This window comes from Callorhinus ursinus, unplaced genomic scaffold (genome assembly GCF_003265705.2).
Source record: "Callorhinus ursinus isolate GAN/ISIS: 27379988/994484 unplaced genomic scaffold, GSC_fseal_2.0 scaffold4, whole genome shotgun sequence".
NCBI lineage: Eukaryota > Metazoa > Chordata > Mammalia > Carnivora > Otariidae > Callorhinus > Callorhinus ursinus.
The window spans coordinates 123,320,438-123,341,452 of NW_027397066.1; the positions used below are offsets into that span (position 1 = coordinate 123,320,438).

The window sequence follows — 21,015 nt, forward strand, 5'->3', positions numbered from 1 at the left end:
CTTGGTCCTTACGACACCACCTTGTGATGGTCCTATAATCACCCTCACTTTACAGATGAGGGAACTAAGGTTGGAAGAGGTTAACCAAGGCCATTTGGTGACCAAATGTCAGAGCCAGTAATCAACTCTGAGTAGTCTGCCTTGTTAACCACTATGCTCCAGCATGTAAAAACTCAAGCCATGTAGAAGAAAGTAGGCTAACATCTTTTTGATCACTAGAAAAGGAGGACTTTTTGAACTTAAAAAGGATGGCAGAAATTCTGAATATAATTATCAAAGGATTTCAGGACAAAAACTTTAAAACATGAAGATCAAGCATTCATAAATTTCAAAAACAAAGAAGCTGGGGGAAATATTTGCCAGCAAATACCTGTTACAAAACTACAACATATTAATATACTTGGTAATTAAGGAGGCCATACAGATAGTAATGAAAATCATAAGACTTCCATATAAAAAGAGCATGAATATAAAAATTCCAAAGAAGAAACTTAAGTGACTAATTAACATATGAATAATGTTCATGTAATCAAAGAAATTCCAATTAAGAAAACATGTTTCTCAATATCTGGTGGGAGTAGAGATTTAAACAGCCCTTCAGGAAGGTAAAATCCTACAAATGCTTTCACCTTCTGACCCAGTAATTATAATTTTTAGGATGGATTCTAAGAAAACAGTCCAAAAAATTTGAACAGAGAATTCATGCACAAAAATGTTCTTTTTTTTTTTATTTACAGGAAAATATAGCAATCTCATTGCCCCATGTTAGGCCAATGGATAAGGAGGTTAAATATAACTGACATGTATAGGTATATGAATATAAAATTCCTTGAAGGAAACATGACAAATATTAGTAGTAGTTATATCTAGGGATGGGGTGATGGGTGTTTGTAATGTTCTAGGAGTAGAACCTTATTTACCGAAAGTGTATTTACCTTTATTGCCTGTTACCCATTTTCCTTATTTACTCTATGCCACTTTATACATTTTATTTATCTCATTTATGTAGCTCATTCCTGTGACCTGTGTTCTATATCAAGGCTAATTTTCTATGGGCAGGCAGCTCTAAAGCACAAGCACATAGGCAATAAACATGAACACAGAAGCTTCTGTACATGGAGAAATACATGTACATACCCAGCCCAGAGCTGCTCCTATCCCTATTGTTGCCTTTACAAAAACACCATCATATTTGGGGAAATATCATTTTATTTAAAAAATTAAACTTTGTCCCAAAGGCTTTAAAAACCAGGATGATAACGAGCGCTGGGAAAGAGGAACCCAGCATCCCAAAAGAAAACTGCACCTCTGAGGAAACATCCAACCAAAAGCCAAAGCCAGATAAGATCAGCATATGACAAAAAAGAATGAGAAACAGAATGAAGACAAGGATAATTCTTGTTTCCTATAAATAATAACATCTTTTTTAAGACATGTAAGTAAAATCCCCTGAGAGGCATGGATAAAAAGAGAAGCCAAAAGAGAGGAAGAACTCATGATCAGGGAAATGCAAATCAAAACCATGATGAAATATCACCTCCCACCTCTCAGAATGGCTGATATCAAAAAGACAAGAAACAACAGGTATTGGCGACAATGCAGAGAAAAAGGAACCCTGTGCCCTGTTGGTGGGAATGTAAATTGGTGCGGCTGCTGTGGAAAACAGTGTGGAGGTTCCTCAAAAAATTAAAAATAGAATTACCATATGACCTAGCAATTCCACTTCTGGGTATTTATCCAAAGAAAATGAAAACACTAATTTTGAAAAGATATATGCAGCCCTATGTTTCCTGCCACATTATTCATAATAACCAAGATGTGGAAACAACTCGTGTCTATCCATGGATGAATGGATAAAGAAGATGTGGTAGATATAAACAATGGAATATTATTCAGCCATAAAAAAGAATGGATCTTGCCATTTGTGACAACATGGATGGTCTTTGAGGGCATTATGTTAAGTGAAATAAGTGAGACAGAGAAAGACAAATACTTATGATCTCACTTATATGTAGAATCTAAAAAACAAAACAAGCAACATTAAGCAAAAAACAAGCTCATAGATACAGAGCACAGATTAGTGGTTGCCAAAGGGCAGGGTAGTGGGGGTGAAATGGCTACAGGGGGTCAAAAGGTACAAACTTCCAGTTATAAAATAAATAAATCATGTAATGTAATGTACAGCATGATGGCTATAGTTAATACTGTATTGCATATTTCAAAATTCCTAAGGGAGTAAATCTCAAAAGTCCTTACCACACACACACAAAATTCTATAACTATGTGTGGTGAGGGATGTAATTAGACTTATTGTGGTGCTCATTTCATAATGTATACAAATACTGAATCATTATGTTGTACACCTGAAACTAATATAATGTCTTACGTCAATTATACCTCAATACCAGTAAATAAATAAATATTTTAAAAAGAGAGAAGAAAGAATTTGCTTGGTTTGGTAAGCAATGTAGGCAAATTGTCATCCTTGTGATATATTTTCTTGTGAGAAAATGTAGAGTATATTTTGTGAATTGTGTTATGTGGCATAGTTATAGTGGTCCCTTTTATATTTTATGTAAGTGTAGATACTCAATTTTTTGTTGAAAAAATATTTTAAGGCACTTATTCCTTAGTGACGTATTGTATAAGAAATTATCCCTAGATTGAGAAGCATAATTCATAATTTAGTTCCACGGGGGCTCAGGCAGAAAGGGGATGATGCACAGACATGAAGAATAAAGCCCAGCCACTGGCCCTTAGGAGTCTTCACACTTGTGAAGACAGCAACCTGAGGACAAGGGAAAAGGAAATACATGAAGGTATTTAGGCTACAGGATGCCTAAATCACCTAAATCATCAAAACCCTGCATTGTTCTTCCCTCTCTTTCTTCCTTGGGGGAATCTCAAGCAACCATTTTGCACAGTTTCATTCTCCCCAGTAGAAACTCTACTGTCATGGGGTGAAGGGTGTTGGGGCATGGAGGGCATGGAGGGAATCGGTCTTAGGTTCTCCTGTCAGGTGTAGGCTCACCTCACCTTACCACATCCTCCCCGCTCCCATCTCATGCATGCAGAAAAATGAACTAAATGTTCCATCACAAATTATCAGTTGTGTATCCAATGACATGTTCTTGGTTAAAAGAAGGAAAGAGGAAATGGCATCAAGTGTCTATTTCATTAAGACTTGGGCTCAGTTTTAGATCAAGACGATAAACCATTTTAAAATTCCACTGCCACAAAAATCTGCCTTACTCTAGGAGGTTTTCCTTGGTAATAAACTCAACACTCTTCGTTCCCTGGTTCCTTTTTTATTACTTTTACATTTCATTTGGTACTGATTCTAAGCTTTGGGACCTGAATGTAGGGAATCTATTTTGACATTTCTATTTCAAAAGCTTGGTGTGCCGGGGCCTCGGCTCGCGTGGTGCGGGCCTGCGGGAGCCGAGGCGCATCCCCGTTGGGTGGCAGCCATGAGCACCCCAGCCGTGCCCCAGGACCTGCAGCTGCCCCCGAGCCAGAGGGCTCAGCCCGCATTCAGAGAACAAAGAAGACAAAAACTCAAGGAACATATGTTAAAAAGAAAAACTTTTTTTGCATACAAACAGGAAAATCACATACCCAGTAGAGACCAGAAAGTGATGAACTCTGAGGGCCAAGTCCACGAAGAGACAAAAGTTCTGAAATTTAAAACAAAAATGGCTGGTAAAGAAAATGTCAGTAGACCTCCTGGGAACAAAAATCATATAACAATCGGAAAAAATTGTATTCCTTTAAGACCTTCTAATGAGTTAACCAGTTCAACAATAGCAGTTGACACATAATTTTGAGGATAATAATCAAATGGGACAGTCTGTACCAATTAAAGATGACCCTCAAAGTCAACACATGATATTAAGCCAAGTGTTTCATCTTATAAACAACAATAAAGAGAAACAAATATCCATAGAAAAACCAAAGCACGATGCTAACATGTCCAAGAAGCTTGTGCTTGGGTCTTACCGTGGCCAAATTGTTCAGTCTAAGATTAATTCATTTAGAAAGCCCCTACCAGTCAGAGATGAGAGTTCTGCAACAACGAAGAAGCCTTCAGCTGCTGTCCCTAAAGACCCAGAGCCTCCACCCACAGACACTCGAAGTGCAACAGTGAGAAGTGATAGAGCCCCAAACGTGGTGACCACCACTAAACTTGGGAGCACTGCATCTCAGAACAGACAGCTGGTGCGGCCTCCTATCAGAAGTCACCGCGACAGTGCTCAGGACACTGTGAAACGGGGCATCAGGCGAGCCACTGCCAATGTTACAATCCGGAAAGGGCCTCGGGAGAAAGAATTACTGCAATCAAACATGGTTTCATCTAGTGCCAAAACCAGTTCTCAGGATGTAGAGAGAAAGAAGACACTGTCAAGAAGCCTGACTTCTGAAACTGTAGCCAGGCCTGCTTCGTCTTCTAACACCAAACTGATACAGAAATCAAAAAGCATTGACCCTCGCAGACACACTATAGCAAAAGCAACTCTTGATAGATCGGCTCAGCCCAAAGAAACAGCAGAAGAGAGAAAAGCTCGTCTGAGTGAGTGGAAAGCTGGTAAGAGAAAAGTGCTGAAAAGGCCTCCTAGCTCAGTGGTTACCCAGCCTGAGCCTGAAGGGCAAAATGAAAACTCAGTTGGGTCCTTTTGGACGACCATGGTAGAAGAAGATGAACAAAGATTATTTACTGAAAAAGTAAACAAGACATTTTCGGAATGCCTAAACCTGATTAATGAGGGGTGCCCAAAAGAAGAAATATTGGTCATACTGAATGACCTGCTTAAAAATATTCCAGATGCCAAAAAACTTGTTAAATATTGGATATGCCTTGCACATATTGAACCGCTCTCAAGTCCTATTGAAAATATTGTCACAATCTATGAGAAAGCTATTTTGGCAGGGGCTTAGCCTATTGAAGAGATGCAACATGCAACTGCAGATATTCTAACAATGAAGAGTCAAGAAAAAGTGAAATATGGAGAAAATATTGAGGCTTGTGCAACTAAGGAATACATCCAAGAAGTCGACAGTGAAGATATAGGTGTTAATCTAGAGTCAGGAAGACCAGAAATGGAAAAGAAACCTAGAAATGTGGTATTTCAAGATGGTGAAAAAGAGGAAGATGACAAAACAAAAGATCCAACCAATGATGTTAAAACCCCCAGTACAGAAACCAGGGGCAGTTGCTTAATTAAATATAATGTGTCTACTACACCATACCTACAAAGTGTAAAAAAGAAGATCCAGTTTGACAACACAGATACTACATTTAAAGAGCTAAAGTTTCTAACACCAGTTAGACATTCTTGACATATTCAAGAGAAGACTTCTAAATTGCCAGATATGTTAAAAGACCATTATCCATGCGTGTCATCACTGGAGCAGTTAACAGAGTTAGGAGGTGAAACTGATGCTTTTGTATGCCGTCCGAATGCAGCACTATGCCCCATGTACTCAGAGGCTGGAACAGCACAGGACAAATAAAGTGATGATAAGGAATGGGGCTTCTGTTGTTCCTGGGGGCTTTTGTTTGCTTGTTGTAGCTTGGTATGTCTCTTAGGAGTTGGCCAAGTACTTAAGTATTCATGGCAGTGAGCTCTTCTACTGATGTTCACGTTATAGCAGGAATGCCTTCTGTGCAGCAGAATGCTAATCCTACCTTGTCAATCTCAGCAGAGGGAGTTCCTAAGAAAGGTGAATTTTGTCAAGTAGTTTACTATGTTCCTTGAGTATAAACAGGTTTGATCATCATGTTGGCTTGTTCACTTTTAATAGTCTTAAATTGTTAGTCATTAAATATAAGTAATGCGGCAGACAGAATACTGACTTTTTTTGCCTTTTCTTAATTTTGGATCAGTAGGAAAGTCAATAATTGTAATGTGACTTTTTTGAAAGGTGAAGACATGGAAGATTTAGCTCGCTTTTCCACCCAATTCTTGTTACCCGGGCTGCTGTGTTCTCTTGTGCTTTGGCTCTTCACTATCATTTTCCATCAATGCTAGTGAGTCTGTGGTCTCTGTTGGCTTCTTTTTTATTGTAGCTGAGGTCACCACAAACAATAATTAACTAAATGCCCCATTTCTAAGAGGAAATACTTTGTAGTAAAAAAGAAAAGGTGCCAAATGCAGTGGGTATTTGAAACTTTAAATCTGAGTTTCTTTCTTTAGTTCCTTTTGTAACTTGGCTATCTAAAATGTTAAAACTTTAACTTTCCTCATTTCATTTGATATAGTTGTAGACTATTAGAATGGAATTAGAGAAGGAATATATAATGTCATTCTAATTTAGGTAGTATTTCTAGAATAACTAATATAAAATATAACTAATATAAAATATAATAAAAACTTTACTGTTAAGTCATGTCCCTTGAAACATGATAGTTATATACAGTAAACAGTTTCTTCTCCCCACACATTAAATATCACCCCTAAAATTGTTTTATAAGTCTCTGAACTAATACCTAAATACATCCTCTACCAATTCTACAGTTTCAAAGATTCGATAGTTTTAAAATTGTGTGTAATATAAGTGTGCTTGAAAATCACAGTCTTATGTTCACTCATTCCATTTGTATAATAGCACCTACCTTTGTTCTGTTGTCTTATGCTCTAGAGAGGAGTTTTATTCTTTTATAAACTGTGTTCCTAATATTTATAAATAATCTGTATAATCATAAAAAAAAAAAGGTTTCACACTAGAGAATGAATCATACACACTTAATTCCAGAAGATAAGATACCATTTGCTTTGGGTCTTGATTTGGTTGCATTATATTCTACTAAAAATAAGAAAATCCCTCTTTACTTTTTTTTTTAGAAAATCCCTCTTTAAAAAAATAAAAACAAAACAAGAAGTAAAAAGAGACAAACTGGAACATATTACAAAACAATTTGCAGTCTGGGAATCCCTGCCTTCCTCTTAAGAGCTGAATGAATCAAATTACAGCTCAGGAAGAGTTCCTATGATTTTTTTAAATATATTTTAAATATATCTCTCATTTCAGAGTTGTTGTTTTTGAGAGAAAATAATGAGAGAAACTATATATCCAAGTTCTATACAATTTCTTTATTACTTTATTGATTATTCAATGAATATGGAATACAGAAAGATGAAAGAAAAAATCTAGCTGTCTCACTATCAGCTTTGAATCTGAATAAGGTAAACAAGAGAGTAAGAGGAAACCCATGAATTGCCCCAGAAAAGATGAGCTTTCATTGTTAATATCGACTATGGACCTGCCTCAGCTCTACCTGTTCACCAATTCCTCCTCAAATCTAACTTTTATTGATTTTTACTTTGCATCCTTAGTCACTTAAGAAAAAGATAAAACAGGAATTTCAGAAAAGACTGAGGAAATTTAGAAACAATTTTGACCTCTACTCAGCTTTATCAGTGACTTTTTTTTTAATGCTACAGCAATATACTTCTAACATGAATGAATTTTTCCCCCAAAAAATAGGACTAATCAGCCATTACCAACAATTAAAATAGGTATTTTTGCATGCCATAAGTGACAAATTTCAGATGTTACTTTGAGTTTGTTTGGGGGGAAAAATAGATGAGGCAGAATGGAAGGGGAATTCAGTGCTGTTCTTTGTAAAGTTAACTGTCGTGTTTAAAGTGGAAAATGATGGGGTCAGACCAGTAAAAAGGTCTGGGTACAGCTCTAACTTGTAGTTAAAAATTGCATGGGAAGGAGGCTGTAAAAAGATAAAACTCTCTTAAAAACTGCTCCAGGAAGAATGTATAATTAGATACCTGGAAAAGTTGCAGAGACCTATGAATAAGGCAGTTTTGTTTGGTAAGCCTCAAATTCAAAAGCCAATATAGGCTCTTCATCCCAGCATTTCAAGTAATTGCTAAGTGGTTTCTATGATGTTCTCAAAGGTTTATCCTAAGTCAAGAAACGTGAAAGTGGTTTTCTGGAAAACTGCATTTTTAGAGTCAGACTTGATTTGTCCTTATTCTCCTGGCGGTATGATTTCCCTTTGCTGCATGACGGTAGGGGAAACATGAAAGGGGAGTCAAAGCCAGAAGAGAGAACCCAGGGCTGGGACAGAGACAAAGCCAACGCTGACTGTAGGGCAACTTGGGATCTCATTTTGGGGTCTGTGCCCTGTTGCACATAGTTAGGTATTCTTTTATCTTAATTCTATTGACAAGATCGAGCGACTGGTTAATTTTGCTATCCTTTTTTTCTTTGATAACAATCTACCCCAAAACTTAGCAGCTTTAGACAACCACCATTTTATTATTATCTCACCATGTGGTGGGGTAGGAATTTGGGCAATTCTTCCACAACTTGTCACTTCGCCTGGGTCTTTTGGTGGATTTAAGCTGGTGGCTAAGCCTGTCTCTTGGATCCAAGACACATGACTAGCCCATTGGCAAGAACAGCTGGAAGTCTGAGCTCGTTGGAGCCTCACTCCCTCTCCTGTAGTCTAGCACCTCTCAGCACGTCCTCTGAGACAGGCCCAAGGCTCTGGGAGGCAGTTGCAGCTCTGCTCAGAGGCCAGGCCTGCCACCCACAAAGCATCCTCCCAGCTCTACTTAGCCGGTCCAAGCAGTCACAAGCCAGCCCAATTGAAAGACTCAGTTGAAGGGGCGCCTGGGTGGCTCAGTCATTAAGTGTCTGCCTTCAGCTCAGGTCATGATCCCAGGGTCCTGGGATCGAGCCCCGCATCGGGCTCCCTGCTCCGCGGGAAGCCTGCTTCTCCCTCTCCTACTCCCCCTGCTTCTGTTCCCTCTCTCGCTGTCTCTCTCTCTGTCAAAAAATAAATAAAATCTTAAAAAAAAAAAAAAAGAAAGGAAGGAAGGAAGACTCAGTTGTAGAAGTGTGAAAGTACTCACCGCTATCTTTTAATCCACCATGCCTGGTTTCTCTTTCAAATTCTTCCTGCTGGTATTTTGCCTCCAAACCTCTGTATGGCAGTTGGTTTGTCTATCACATAAGAGGTATAAATCATGAACAAACATTACAAATGATTGTATTTGCTGTTAGTTAAAAATGTGCATAGGTAAGGATAGAAGCAAAGACTTAATGGAAGTGACAGAACTGAAGGAAAAATAATAAATTCTAATGTAGGCAGGTATTGATAGGCACCTGATAGAAACTTTTTTAAAGTACTTCAGCTACCGTGTCCTTCTCTGATTCGATAATCCCACTCAAGATAATTAATCCAAGAAAATCATTCAAAAAGAGAAAAAAAACTATATGTACAAACATATTCATAGATGGGTTATTCACAATCTTGAGACACTAAAATTGATGTGAACTTAGGAGAAATATTTAAGTAAACTGTATCAATATCCAGTTATACTGTGTAGCTATTAAATTAATAAATGCCATGCTTCTGTAGAAGCATAAGGGCATTTTTTTAAAGATTATTTATTTGAGAGAAGACAGAGGGAGCAAGCTGGGGTGGGGGGGGGCAGAGGGACAGGGAGAGAATCCCAAGCAGACTCCCCACTGAGAACTCAGGGATCCATCCCAGGACCCTGAGACCATGACCATGAGCTGAAATCAAGAGTTGGATGCTCAACTGACTGAGCCACCCAGGCACACCAGGGACATTTTTTATAATGAAAAGTGGATAAAACTAAAAATAAAATTGTAATTGATATGACTGTAATATATACTTAGATTATGCTTATGCAAATAGAAATAGACAAAGAATAAGAGGAAATAAAAATAGATTTTATTGAAGCAGTATCTTTTGAATTTGTTTTATTTTATATTGTTTTAAAGCACATTCAATAATAAATATTTTAAAATTTAGTGACCATCCCAGATGGTACCTCAAAAATTCAAAAACATGCATTAAATGCCTTTGGCCTTGAAAACATGTAAAAATATATTTATAGACATATACAGTAGCAAACATCTTTACATAAGTAAAACATGTAATTTATACTTTTATCTCGGTACATCACATAACAGGACACAAGGTGATGTCATGGGAAAAGACTCCCCTGGGAGTTGGCAGACCAGAGCCCTGGTCCAGGCTCCCCACATTCACAGGAGACCAGGCAGAGGATGTAGTAACACTCTAATCCTCAGGGTCCCAACTAGTAGAACATGAAGGGGAGAAAGACCAGCCCAAGGGTCCCTCGTGGGTTTTTTTTTAATTATTTGATTCTAGGATTCTAAAAGTAATAGCTTTTTATCTGTTGCCTAGTCAGGGACAGCTTGAAAAATGAGAAAATGCTCAGAATGTAGTGTGTTTTATTGGCTTTAGCCAATAAAAATAAATACACGGCCAGGAAACAAACAAAGACACTTAATTCAACAGATATTGATTTGGTACCTATTATTCTAGGTATTATGACCAACATATAAAATGTCTGCCCTCATGGAGCTTGTATTTTAAAGACAAGGGTGGACATAAGCAATAAACAAAATAAATAAAATACTTGATTGGTTACATGGTAATAAATGCTATGGAGAAACAAAAATCGGGGTGAGCAGGTCAGGGTAAGTCTGGAGGGGATTCTGGCAATTTCAAATAGCATATTCAGGGAAGGACCCTGTGAATAGATGAGCAAAGAAGGAGATGAGGAAGCAGCTCTGAGGACACCAGTAGGCAGTCCCACTGGGGTGGGAAACCACTGGGGGATTTCACAGAGGGATGACATGATGGACTTCCGAGCTAACAGGCTCACTCTGGGCAGAGTGCAGGAGGACAAAGTGGATGCAGGGAGAATGGTTCGGAAGCTACAGGATAGGTAGTGAGAAGTGGTTGCATTTGGATGCATCGTGAAGGAAGAGGTTGCAGGGTTTGCTAAAGAACTGGATGTGTGGTAACGAAGAGAAAAAGAGGAGTGAAAGCTAACTTCAAATTTTGGGCCTGAGATGGTAAAGACTGGAGAGAGGTCAGGGTGGCTGTCATGGAAGAGGACCAGGAGTCTGGCTTGGGTGAGTTCCAATGCCTACTAGATATCGAGTGACCATCTCAGTCAAGCAGTTGGATAGACAAGTCTGGAGCTAGAGGCGAGGTTCTAGGCTAGAGTTATAAATTTGGGAATTAATTATCAGTATTTAGAAAATTTAAATGATACTAAAAGCCATGAGACTGGCTGGATCACTAAAAGAAAGTGTGTCAACAGAGTAGAAAAGAGGTCCAAGGACTAAGGAGGAATCCAATGCTACGAGTTTGAGAAGTGAGCAGGTTCCAGCCAAGGAGATGAGATGGATCAGTTGGAGAAAAAACAGAAGAATGTAGTAGAAGCCAAGTGCAGAATGCATTTCCAAAAGGAGACATCATTTCTGGACAATCAGTTGTTAGTGGTTGAATCTACACTTGCAGATTTTCTATGGCAAGTGGGGATGTCATATGTATACACCAACTCCACTGAAGGATGTTTATGATCACACCTAGTGAGGAGAACATATTTGCGTATATGTGTGTTGTATCATTATATTCCAAATAGACATCACTTTTGAAACATCGAGTATTTCTTTTTTTTTTTTTTAAAGACACATTTATTCAGCGTCATGATCAGACTATTACATTTAGCAATCAACAGCATGGGTGCAAAAAAAAAAAAATCTACATTAAAACCCTTTGTTGGAATGCTTTACACTTTCCACAGAACAGAAACTAAAATAACCTGTTGTACAATTAGTCACAAATACAGTCCTCGAGTTTTTTGCCCATACACATGAGTATTGTCTAAAACATGTCTTCTTTGCAGCAGCTAGGCCCTGCCACCACTGTGCTTGGCTGAGTTCACAAATCTGTTGTAACCTGCAGCTTCCCTGTCACTTCTCTGGCTCTCCTCTCCTGCTAAGCTTTGTTTCTTGGCAGTAATTAAAACCTTCTGCCACTGCCATAGCTACTGCTGCTGCTGGAACCACCATAGCCACCTTGGTTTCGTGGTTTGGCAAAGTATTGGCCTCCACCACCATAGGGGCCAGAGCTCCTGCCTCCAAAATTTCCTCCTTTCATGGGTCCAAAATTTGAGGATTGATTGTTGTAACTGCCAAAATCATTATAGCTTCCGCCACCTCCAAAGTTGCTTCCATCATTACCAAATCCGTTATAGCCATCCCCACTGCCACCATATCCACCACCACCTCGACTGCCACCAAAGCCACCTCGACCACTGAAGTTCCCTCCACGACCAAAGTTGTCATTCCCACCAAAACCACCTCCACGACCACCACCAAAGTTTGCAGAACCACTTCGACCTCTTTGGCTGGATGAGGCACTAGCCATCTCTTGCTTAGATAGGGCTTTCCTTACTTCACAGTTGTGGCCATTCACAGTATGGTATTTTTGAATGACAATCTTGTCTACAGAGTCATGGTCATCAAATGTTACAAAAGCAAAACCTCTCTTTTTGCCACTGCCTCGGTCAGTCATGATCTCGATCGCTTCAATTTTCCCAGACTGTTCAAAATAATCTCTTAGGTGATGTTCTTCAGTGTCTTCTTTAATGCCACCAACACAAATCTTTTTCACAGTTAGGTGGGCACCAGGTCTTTGAGAATCTTCTCTTGAGACAGCCCTCTCTGGTTCCACAACTCTTCCGTCCACCTTGTGTGGCCTTGCGTTCATGGCTGCATCCACCTCCTCCACAGTGGCATACGTGACAAACCCAAAGCCTCTGGAGCGCTTGGTGTTTGGATCTCTCATTACCACACATCCGTAAGTGTTCCCATTGCTCAAAATGGCTCCTCAGACTCTCATCGGTTGCTTCAAACCTCAAACCTCCGATGAAGAGCTTCCGCAGCTGTTCAGGCTCTTTGGGAGACTCTGACTTAGACATGACGGCGGTGGGAGGGGAGACTTTAACGACGCTTACTCTGCGGCGTCCACGGGCAGAAAGCGAAACATCGAGTATTTCTGATTTTCCACACCTTTCCCTGCCTGCATCATCACAAATGATTGTTTCTAATTGTTCTTACGATTGTTTTCTCATCTCATGGAAATGTTATCAAAATCAACGTGATTACAAATGAAAATAATCTAATTCTCAGTCATGTGGGTTTGCTACACTACACACTAAACATTACTTCTATTTATTTAAAATGTTGAATTTACATTAAATTATAAATATGTAATATTCTGGGAGCTTATGGCACATTATAAAATGAAGCTGCACTCTGAATGTATTCATCATAAGAGCATGTTGACCATATTTTCTTACTCAAACCGCCTTCTATCGCCAATCCTGCCTAAGAAATCTGGCTTTCTTACTCCCTTAGGAGATAAAGCATTTTATTTAAATCACCTTTCCTGATAGTTGCTCTAAGGGAAAGGAGAAAAGAAATAAATATAACTCACTGACAGCCTCAGGATATAGACATCCTGTCTCCATTCCTTTTAGCTTTTACTGGACATCAGGCTGCCAGTCTAATAAGGCAACAAAGAAAAGTAAACAGAAATAAAAAGCAAAATAAATAGCAGTCTTTATCCCACTGGAAATAACCATAAATTTAAAAATGCAACCTTGGCTATATCGTGAAAGGATTTTCTTGGTCTGTTTGCATAGCTGTATTTTATTCTCTTCTGAACTAATCCAGACTTCTTTAAAGATTTGTATTGGACACCAATCTTATTTGCCCTAAAAATCTTTTGCAAAAGACATTTCTCCAGTAAATCGTGCTATATCTATGCCATGTGGCATCATCGTGCATACCCAAAGTATAGGTTCTAATCTACAGTGAAGAACTAAGTAGCATAATTCCTATGACTTGTGTTTTCATAGATGTACTGAGACAGAACACTAAATATAAGGGATATGGGTAGCTTGCCTTGGCTTCACTGACAAATCTTTGACGTTAAGTCACGTATCCTACAAACCCAGGTGCACCTGTCCCCAATGCCTTGGTCTGTTTTACAGTCTTCTTCTGGCATTATCTAATGAAAGCTATAAAAAGAGAATGTTTCCTTTCCATTACAACAGCAAAAAACATTTCAAGAATGAAGCCACAAAAATACCATACCACGTCACAGGTCCCATCTTAATAGTAGGTCTAAAAGTCGTTAGCATCAGACCATCACATCAGGTCAAAGCAGAGTTTCTGAGACCAAACTTTCTCTAGACTTAACATCGAAATGTGATTATTATTACAAAAATATTGAAGTAAAAAATAAGGTAAACAATTTCTTAATGCCAGTTTTTTGATTGACATCATTGTTCTGTTACATTTATGTTCTATATTTTGGTATGAACCATTCTTTTCTATTAGACTATAAAGCCTAAAGATTAGGGACAAAGGTATCTTTAACTCTATTTTATCTATTCTAGCATGGGACCATAATGGGAGAGATACAGTCATTCTTTGACATTTACCAAAAATGTTTACTTTTTAATGCTGTCACATGGCACAAGGCCACAGTACCAGATGTACAGTGAGAGTAGAGGAAAGGAGAAGATGATGGACTATTTATGCCTACTATCCACTTAAGGGTATCTAGATCTACCTCATAGATAATGTTTCAGGTTTCTTTTTTTTTTTTTTTAATTTAAATTCTAGTTAGTTAACCTAGTGTAATGTTGGTTTCTGGAGTAGAATTCAGGGGTTCATCACTTACATACAACACCCAGTGCTCATCATAACAAGTGCTATTCTTAATACCCATCACCCAGCTAGCCCATCCCCCACCCACCTCCCTCAAGTTTCTTTTCTAATATATAAAGAGAAATAAGATATGACCTGAATGAGTACCAGCAGCTTTCACTACTCCTTCCATCATCCAATTCTTCCCCCCCACGTAAAAAAACACAGGCAAATCTATCTGATGCTGCCACATTATAATCTGTCACAAGATTTTGCCGAACCCCAAATGAAGATCTCAGACTTAGGCCTGCTGGCAACTGATTCCCAGAGGGGTGGAACTCATCATGGTTCCACTTATTTTTCACATCAGGGCTCACGGAAAGTTCCTAAAAAGCCAATGATTCATCATTGGCCAAGGGGAAGATCTTTCCAGCATTTCTAATTTCTTTAATTGAAATACATTTTAAATTTCCTAATGACTGCTTTCCTTCACCACCACCACCCCCTTTTTTTTTTTTTTCAGGTACAGAGCAGTTGCCTCCTGGAGTCGAGTCCAGGGAATTGGGATTCCCTTGATCACTGCCATTGAGATAGTCTCCATCTGGATCCTTTCTTTTATCCTGGCCATCCCTGAAGCTATCGGCTTCGTCATGGTGCCCTTTGAATACAAGGGTGAACAGCACAAAACCTGTATGCTCAATGCCACGTCAAAATTCATGGAGGTATGGCGAGTATAAAGGAAATTAATTGGGGGGCGGGGGAGGTCTTCATTTATACTTTACCATCGCCAAGACTTGATGGTAGTCTCTCTACAATGCCCAGTATGGTTTACTCCTTCAGTTCACTCATGTACTTTTCAGCTGCGTGAAAAGTACATGTTACAGGAGGGTTTCACTTCCTGAACAGAATAACTATTTTGTTTTCGCTCTTATAGCACAATTGTAGACACGACTGTTGTTCTACACCAAACAACTCAGAATCTGAAACAAACTTACTCAGTGTTCAATTCAGTAACATATACTGAAGCAAACTAAGAAAGACAGATGTGCTATTTGTTTTTATAATAAGTAATACAGCACAACAATTTCCATCTGACAGGCATGCTGATAGGTATTTTAGGTTACTTGGGCAAATGCACATTGCTCACATTTTTTAAAAGATAGAGTTATTAACTTAAAGTAGGAAGCCATACTTGCATGTACTTATATTCATACAAATTCTGCATGTAATATACAAATAATATAAATTTGCAGAACTTCTTAAAAAGTGTTTTAGTTTGGGACACCTGGGTGGCTCCCGTTGGTTAAGCGACTGCCTTTGACTCAGGTCAGCTCAGGTCATGATCCTGGAGTCCCGGGATCGAGTCCCATATTGGGCTCCCTGCTCAGCAGGGAGTCAGCTTCTCCCTCTGACCCTCCCCCCCTCTCATGTGCTCTCTCTCTCTCTCTCTCTCATTCTCTCTCTCTCTCAAATAAATAAAAGCTTTAAAAAAAAAGTTTTAGTTTAACAAATTTCCTTGTCGTTTAATACACCTGACCACATTAATGTCTCTCTGAAAAGTTTAATTATGTAACTGAATGTATTGGAAAACATGTTTAAAATGCACATTTCCTTTGCCAAACTAGTCAAATGTAGACTGAGGAGAAAAACCAAAAGGATAACTATTTCTCTTAAATCAGCATAATTTAGTGCTTTGATGTAGGTTTCATGCAGCTCAGATTCCACATTTAATCATTTACAGACATCTCCAGGTATGTTTTCCTAACATGGAAAATTCACAAAATTAGTGGTTTTACAGTTGACCAGTTCTCCTCTTTGGAAATTCGTATTTTAAATTTAAAAGTGTTCTTGAACTAGAGGGTAGTATGCTAAGCGAAATAAGTCAATCAGAGAAAGACATGTATCATATGATCTCACTGATAAGAGGAATACTTAATCTTAGGAAACAAACTGAGGGTTGCTGGAGTGGTGGGGGGTGGGAGGGATGGGGTGGCTGGGTGATAGACATTGGGGAGGGTATGTGCTATGGTGAGCACTGTGAATTGTGTAAGACTGATGAATCACAGACCTGTACCTCTGAAACAAATAATACATTATATGTTAAAAAAAAAAATAGAAGAAGATAGTAGGAAGGGAAAAATGAAGGGGGGGAAATTGGAGGGGGAGACGAACCATGAGTGACTATGGACTCTGAGAAACAAACTGAGGGTTCTAGAGGTGAGGGGGGTGGGGGGATGGGTTAGCCTGGTGATGGGTATTAAAGAGGGCATGTATTGAATGGAGCACTGGGTGTTATGCACAAACAATGAATCATGGAACACTACATCAAAAACCAATGATGTAATGTATGGTGATTAACATAACATAATAAAATAAAATTTTTTTTTAAAAAGTGCTCTTGAAAACTGCCAAACTGGCAATGGTAAAATGAAGGTATTCTGTTTATCTACTGACCATTTTATTAAGTCAGTCTCCATAGTGAAAGAACAAAGTAGATGGCAGGAGGTTATCAGAATTTGGGCACTGGGAATAAGCAATCTAGATATTCCCGACTAAAGTGTCAGAAAGAAGAGGCTCATTATAAGAAGGGGCTTACTAGCCTTCAGGAGTTCAATGTCAAGAAGGGGCTTACTAATCATGTGAACTAGACAAAATGAAATGGGCTGTTTTGCAAAGACTGAGTCTCCCATATAGAGTGGGCAAGCAAAGGCTAGCTACCTTAGGGGGTTTCAGTAACGGGTAGGAGTTTAAACTGATCATTTTTTAGATTCCGTTCCAAGCCTGAAGTTTTTAGATTCTTTTTCTCCTCCTGTTCTTTTTTTCTCATTTGATTCCCCAGTTTGTGTTCCATTCTTTCCTCCTCAACTTTGCTCTAACCTAGGCTGGAGGGAGGTCCCCCCACACCCTGGCTGATGACATCAGTTCAAAAGAAATGTGTGACCCCTTTCTCTACAGGCCTCTGCCTTGGAGGGGGCAGGGGACTCCGCCCAGACCCCTCAGGGGTCAGCATCCAGACGCTCTGCAGCTACTTCTGCAGCATTCACACCCGGTCATCAATGCATCTGGAAAACCCGGTTACAAGTGAAGGGGTTGCTCAAAGGAGTGTTTGTGTGCACTTAAAGAGTTCTGTTTTTTGTTTTTGTTTTTTTTTTTTTGGTTTTTCGACTTCAGTACTGAAATCTTTCTACCATGTGATGTGGAGAGGGAGATATTTATATGAACACACCTGAATAAACCTATGCCTTTGGTAGTTTGCACTAACCTTAGGATAGAATTCAGGGGTCTGTGAACTTAAATGGAAAAGAAATTACATATTTATTTTCACTAACTTCTAACTGAAATTTATCATTTCCTTCTATTATGAATGTAGACAACAAACCATGATCATATTTAACAGAACCATTATATTTCCACTAATAGAAATAACATTTTCATGTCACAATAACAGTTGGATAATCTTGAAATATCATTTATGCTCATCATTGTTTCAACTTCTGATAGTTATTAGGACCACCATTAGATTTTTCCCTCAATTTGTTAAGAAACACCTTTATTACTATATCAGAATTTTCTTTTCAATAGTTCAATAGCTGTGTTTAAATGTAATTGGTTACCACTGTAATCTTATTTTATTTTATGCATATAGAAGTGTTATTCTCAGAAAGGATTATAGCCTTCACCAGACATCCAAAGGAGTCCATGGCATAAGAACAGTTAAGAACCTCTGCCCAGAACTTTTTTTTCCTCAGGAACCATTTATAGATTATTTTAATAGACATGTTACAAATGTAGCCTACTGGGCCTCTTTCTATATTCAGCAACTGTCCAGTTTTTCACAGAGCAGCATGATTATTTTTTACTGTGGGAACTGAGATGATACAGGAGGGCCGCATTATCCTTCGTAAATAAACAATCTGGAGAAAGAGCATAGGGGAAAGCATTTCTAAGTTGGTGATTAATTTAGTGGGAGGAAGAATGTAGATATAATTTTCTAATTTCCATTTTTATTGGGTACTAAATTTTCTCCTTTAAAAAGACATAAAACTGAATAATCCTCGCATTTACAAATCCTGCCCACAAGGAGATAATGCTAACTATGCCTTTAGATAAGATACTCAGCCTCAATAGTTTCCAGGTGATAAGTATTACAAGAGTGAGAAAGGGCATGGTTTTTGATGGCTCAAACTGGCCGGCTGCGAGGTCACATAGCAAGCATACCAGGCAAAGGGTTAACTCCCAGGAACCAAAGCTACACAGACAAGCCATTCATAACCTTCGCTGTTACCAAACAAGATTCACATTAAGTACACTTTAACCACAAGGGGCAAAAGGAAACCAGGCAGTAGCAAAATTTTGAGGCTTATCAATAAGTAAAGATAAATACATATTCTGTATATCTCAAAATCATGCTTTATGAGCTTTGGAAGAGAATTCTTTTTCTTGATTAGGGCTCTCCCATTGTGTAATTAAAACCAACTTCAGTTCATAAAACGGATCTTCGTCAGGATAATTTATTTTGAAGTGCCATTCCTTCATGTGCTTTTATAAATCCAGGATGACTTTTGGAGTTCCCAATTTAACTGAGTTCTGAACTTCAGCCCCAAGCCCTTTGCCACAACCAGAGGGCGTGCACATAGAAACATTCCTGCAGGCGTGAAGATTTTGAAGCTACCAGAGGCACTGCCCAATAAATTTAGATTATAATGCCCCTCCTTTTCTCTCCCTTTTCTTCACCTTACAGTTTTACCAAGATGTAAAGGACTGGTGGCTCTTCGGGTTCTATTTCTGCATGCCCTTGGTGTGCACTGCGATCTTCTACACCCTTATGACCTGTGAGATGTTAAACAGAAGGAACGGCAGCTTGAGAATTGCCCTCAGTGAGCACCTTAAACAGGTAAACCTCATAAGCTCATGAAAATTTGGCCAAGACTGATTTGTCCCAGACAACAGAGAGCCTACATACTGTATTTAGCCGGTGTAGCCTGGTTTCCTAAAAATATAGTGTCTTATAACTGTTTTCTTTATAGTTATAATATTAGGAATATCTCTTCTTTTTTTCTTTTTAGTTTTTGTATGTATGTATGTATGTATGTATGTATGTATGTATGTATTTATTTATTTATTTATTTATTTATTTATTTGACAGAGAGAGACACAGCGAGAGAGGGAACAGAAGCAGGGGGAGTGGGAGAGGGAGAAGCAGGCTTCTCACTGAGCAGGGAGCCCGATGCGGGGCTCGATCCCAGGACCCTGGGATCATGACCTGAGCTGAAGGCAGACGCTTAATGACTGAGCCACCCAGGCACCCCAGGAATTTCTTTTGTGAATATGGAGAGCCTGCCGATAAAACAGGTGACCCTGGGGGCAGAGCCAAATAGAGAGGAACTATTATTTAGTTTGCCAAGAGTATATTCAACATGTGTGTTTGTGTGTCTGTGAATTGAACTGGGCTTGGCACTGTGCCAGGACACAAAGAAGCAGGCTTTGCAGTCTTGGTGCAGAAATAAAATACAAACAATTGGAAAACAGAATCACAAAGGTATGTATGGTAGAAGTAGACTGTGTTGTGGGAAGCCAAGGAGGATGTAAGACCAAGTCACAGAGACACTTGTCATGAATGAGGGAGATTGAACTGTTCATAAAGGATTAATGGGTTTGATGGGGAAGGAGAAGACAGAGGGCATTTCAGGTGCGAGGACAAGAGCCCAGTGAGAACATGGTGTGGGCAACATGCATTTGGGGTGTGGGAAAAAGAGATGAACCTCATTAGAGAAACATCTAAGGTAAGACTCATGATAGGATATGGGATTGGGTACAGAAAAAGAGGTCAAATTTTTGAGAGCCCCAAAATTGTACATATCAACAGGAGAATGCTGTTGGACCTCCAACCCCCATCCCCAGGCAGCAAATAGAACAGATAGGGCCATGTCTTTAGAGGGCAAACCTTTACACTTACACTAGCTGGCTCTGTGATGTTGGGCAAATTGCTTACTCTCTCAGAACCTCTAGTTCTTCATAAAATACGTATAATAATACCTGCATCTTTCTGTACAGATATCAATTCAGTTTTAAGTCTTAAAAAAATTAAATAAAATGTATATAATAATACATCAAGGGGATTACCTAATGCATATACAGTGTCTAACAGAGCTCAACTCATAGTAAGTACCCAGAAAATGTTTGATATATAGTAATTGAAAGAGTAAAAGCAGGACTACAGGTAAGTTCTCAGTCTCAGCAGAGAAGTATGTAAGAACACCCAACCACACAGAAAGCTAATGAGTTGTTGATGAAGCCAGTAAATCTGCCCTCTACAATTGCCATACACAAACACCATTCTTCATCAGCGACTCCTTTCCACTACTGTACTGATTTTTTCTGAGCTTCAGCTTCTTATCTGTAAATTGGGCATAATAGTATATGAATTGATATCACTACAGAAATCAAAGGAATTAAGTGCATACATGTACTTTGTAAAAT

General features: G+C 38.8%; 1 protein-coding gene, 1 long non-coding RNA gene and 1 pseudogene across 5 annotated transcripts in view; 2 read left to right on the forward strand and 1 right to left on the reverse strand.

Annotated features, from left to right (window-relative positions):
* The window catches only part of EDNRA (endothelin receptor type A), a 61,431-nt gene that overhangs the window by 32,165 nt on the left and 8,251 nt on the right, over window positions 1-21,015 (forward strand). For both annotated transcript variants that reach the window (XM_073892332.1, XM_025874284.2), the window contains exons 4-5: window positions 15,059-15,257; window positions 19,277-19,429. In XM_073892332.1, the coding sequence (XP_073748433.1) occupies window positions 15,059-15,257; window positions 19,277-19,429 (352 nt within the window). The remainder of the gene's footprint in view (window positions 1-15,058; window positions 15,258-19,276; window positions 19,430-21,015) is intronic.
* LOC112826122 (cytoskeleton-associated protein 2 pseudogene) lies at window positions 3,383-5,661 on the forward strand (annotated as a pseudogene).
* The window catches only part of LOC141372655 (uncharacterized), a 115,233-nt gene continuing 100,830 nt past the window's right edge, over window positions 6,613-21,015 (reverse strand). Inside the window, exons 6-8 of one of the 3 annotated variants that reach the window (XR_012378041.1) lie at window positions 13,316-13,384; window positions 8,877-8,967; window positions 6,613-6,689 (exon numbers count right to left, since the gene is read on the reverse strand). This is a non-coding gene — a long non-coding RNA (uncharacterized lncRNA). Of the gene's footprint in view, window positions 6,690-8,876; window positions 8,968-13,315; window positions 13,385-18,069; window positions 18,450-19,269; window positions 19,366-21,015 lie in introns of those variants that run through there. The other 2 variants (XR_012378042.1, XR_012378043.1) reach the window with 2 other exon arrangements.